At 38.5% G+C, this 1,710-nt stretch overlaps 1 protein-coding gene across 1 annotated transcript; it reads right to left on the bottom strand.

Annotated features, from left to right (window-relative positions):
* Positions 1–310: 310 nt before the first annotated feature.
* LOC147381360 (uncharacterized) lies at positions 311–1,409 on the bottom strand. Its single transcript, XM_086430536.1, has one exon. It carries the CDS (start codon positions 1,143–1,145, stop codon positions 411–413), a length of 735 nt encoding a protein of 244 aa, XP_086286662.1. The 5' UTR covers positions 1,146–1,409; the 3' UTR covers positions 311–410.
* Between the last annotated feature and the right edge of the window lie 301 nt (positions 1,410–1,710).

Here is a 1,710-nt window from a genome sequence, read left to right as displayed (position 1 = left end):
TATGGGAGGTGCTCGCATGAAAGTCGTTTCCCAAAATTGGAATCAAACAAGAACCCTTTACAAACGACGAGTCTTCATCGAAGACTGAAGGTTCTACTTCCACCACATCGAAATCGAGATAAATCGTCGTTATCTTCGAGGACAAAAGCTGTCTGGAAGACAGTTTTGACTACGTCAATGCGTTAACCAGGTCACGAGGATCCTTTTAAAACACAAAGAAAAAACTATTCATAAAAGATTAACACACATCTTCTAAATCCCAAAAAAAAGAAAAAAAAAAAAAAAAAAAGAAGAAAAAAAGTTTGGGTTCTACTAGCAACCAACAAATAAAACACATCAGAGAAAGATTTACAACCAAGCATAACCGTCTGATCATCTTGTGATGGAACCATTGATGATGATGATGAAGATCACCATGAAGGAGAGGTTGAAGGAGACCCATCAGAAGAAGAAGATGAAGACTGCCCATTGTTGCTCTCACTTCCTGAAGTACCCAAAGACCTTGCATTCCTTAAAGAAACAGAACAAGCTTCCATAGGTAGTTTCTTCATTGGAGACAAAGGAGGCGTTATGGTTAGAGATGATGTACAAGAGGGGAATTTTTCGAGATTCTCATCGTTATCTCCGCACGAATTTCCCATTTCTAAACGAGAAGGGGAAGTATCTGGTGTTTCAAATGGTGTACCAGCTTTGCTCTGACTGCAAGCTTCATTGTCGTAAATGGGGTTCGAAATGTAAACAAGATGCTCACCACTACTACTAGCTTCTTGAATAGGTTTTGGTGAAGATATAAGACCAATTTGATATGGGTTTTTGATTTGTTCTTGGATTTGGGCTTCTGGAACTTGTTCTGAGTAGTTGGAATAGTGTTGCTTGTTTGTTTCTTCTACTTTGGTTGTAATGGAGGGGAAGAGAAAACTTCTTGGAGCTCGAATAACACCTTGAGAGTAAAAACTACTGAGAGAAGTTAATGGGTTTAGTGTGGGAGTGGTGGTGTTGGTGTTGGTGATTCGAAGGTGACGCTTGCGTAGTAGAAGAGAGCAGTAGAGCTCAACCAACAAAACCAGGATGAGCGTTAAAACGATTGCTAAGCAAACTACCATTACCAGTGTTGCTCCCATTACCAACCTTGATGTTCCCTTCATCTCTCACCCTTTTTTCCACACACAGAAAGAGAGAGAGAGAGAGAGAAGGCTTTTTCTTCTTTTTTTTGGCGGGAAGGAGTCCTTTCTCTTGAGAGGGAAAAGGAGAAAGACTGAAGGAGGAGACTGGAAAGGAATCTTTGGAGAATGGGTATTTTGTTCTGATCTTTTGTGGAGACTTTGCGTTCTGACTTCTGTGTTCAATTCTGACATTGAAGGTTATTTCTGTCATTTCAATACTTTGGTAGCATCATGTTATCACCACCTTCCTCAGCTTTGTTTGAAGCAGACGAGGGCATATCAGTCTATGTATTAAGAGTCATTCTAAACACATGTTTTGAAAACCGAAATTTTGCTCAACTGATTGAACCGGAGTCCGACCGAGGTTCAATTCAGTCGAACCGATTTTTATATATACACGGATCATGTGTTTTCTCATTACATTTTCACGAAATATTCATGATCAATAAATAAAATTTATTATTTAAAAAACTAAAATTCACTTTAGTAAATCTACAAGAATACTAAGACACATAACATATTTTGGAAGCAAATATTGATGAACATC

This window comes from Akebia trifoliata, unplaced genomic scaffold, assembly GCF_017979445.1.
Source record: "Akebia trifoliata isolate Shusen 1 unplaced genomic scaffold, ASM1797944v1 Contig00539, whole genome shotgun sequence".
In the NCBI taxonomy this organism is placed as follows: domain Eukaryota; kingdom Viridiplantae; phylum Streptophyta; class Magnoliopsida; order Ranunculales; family Lardizabalaceae; genus Akebia; species Akebia trifoliata.
This window is presented reverse-complemented; position numbering and strand designations above follow the sequence as displayed.

What these genes read in the sequence shown, in the direction of transcription:
- LOC147381360 (XM_086430536.1), bottom strand. Translation starts at nt 1,145, where the DNA reads ATGAAGGGAACATCAAGGTTGGTAATGGGAGCAACACTGGTAATGGTA.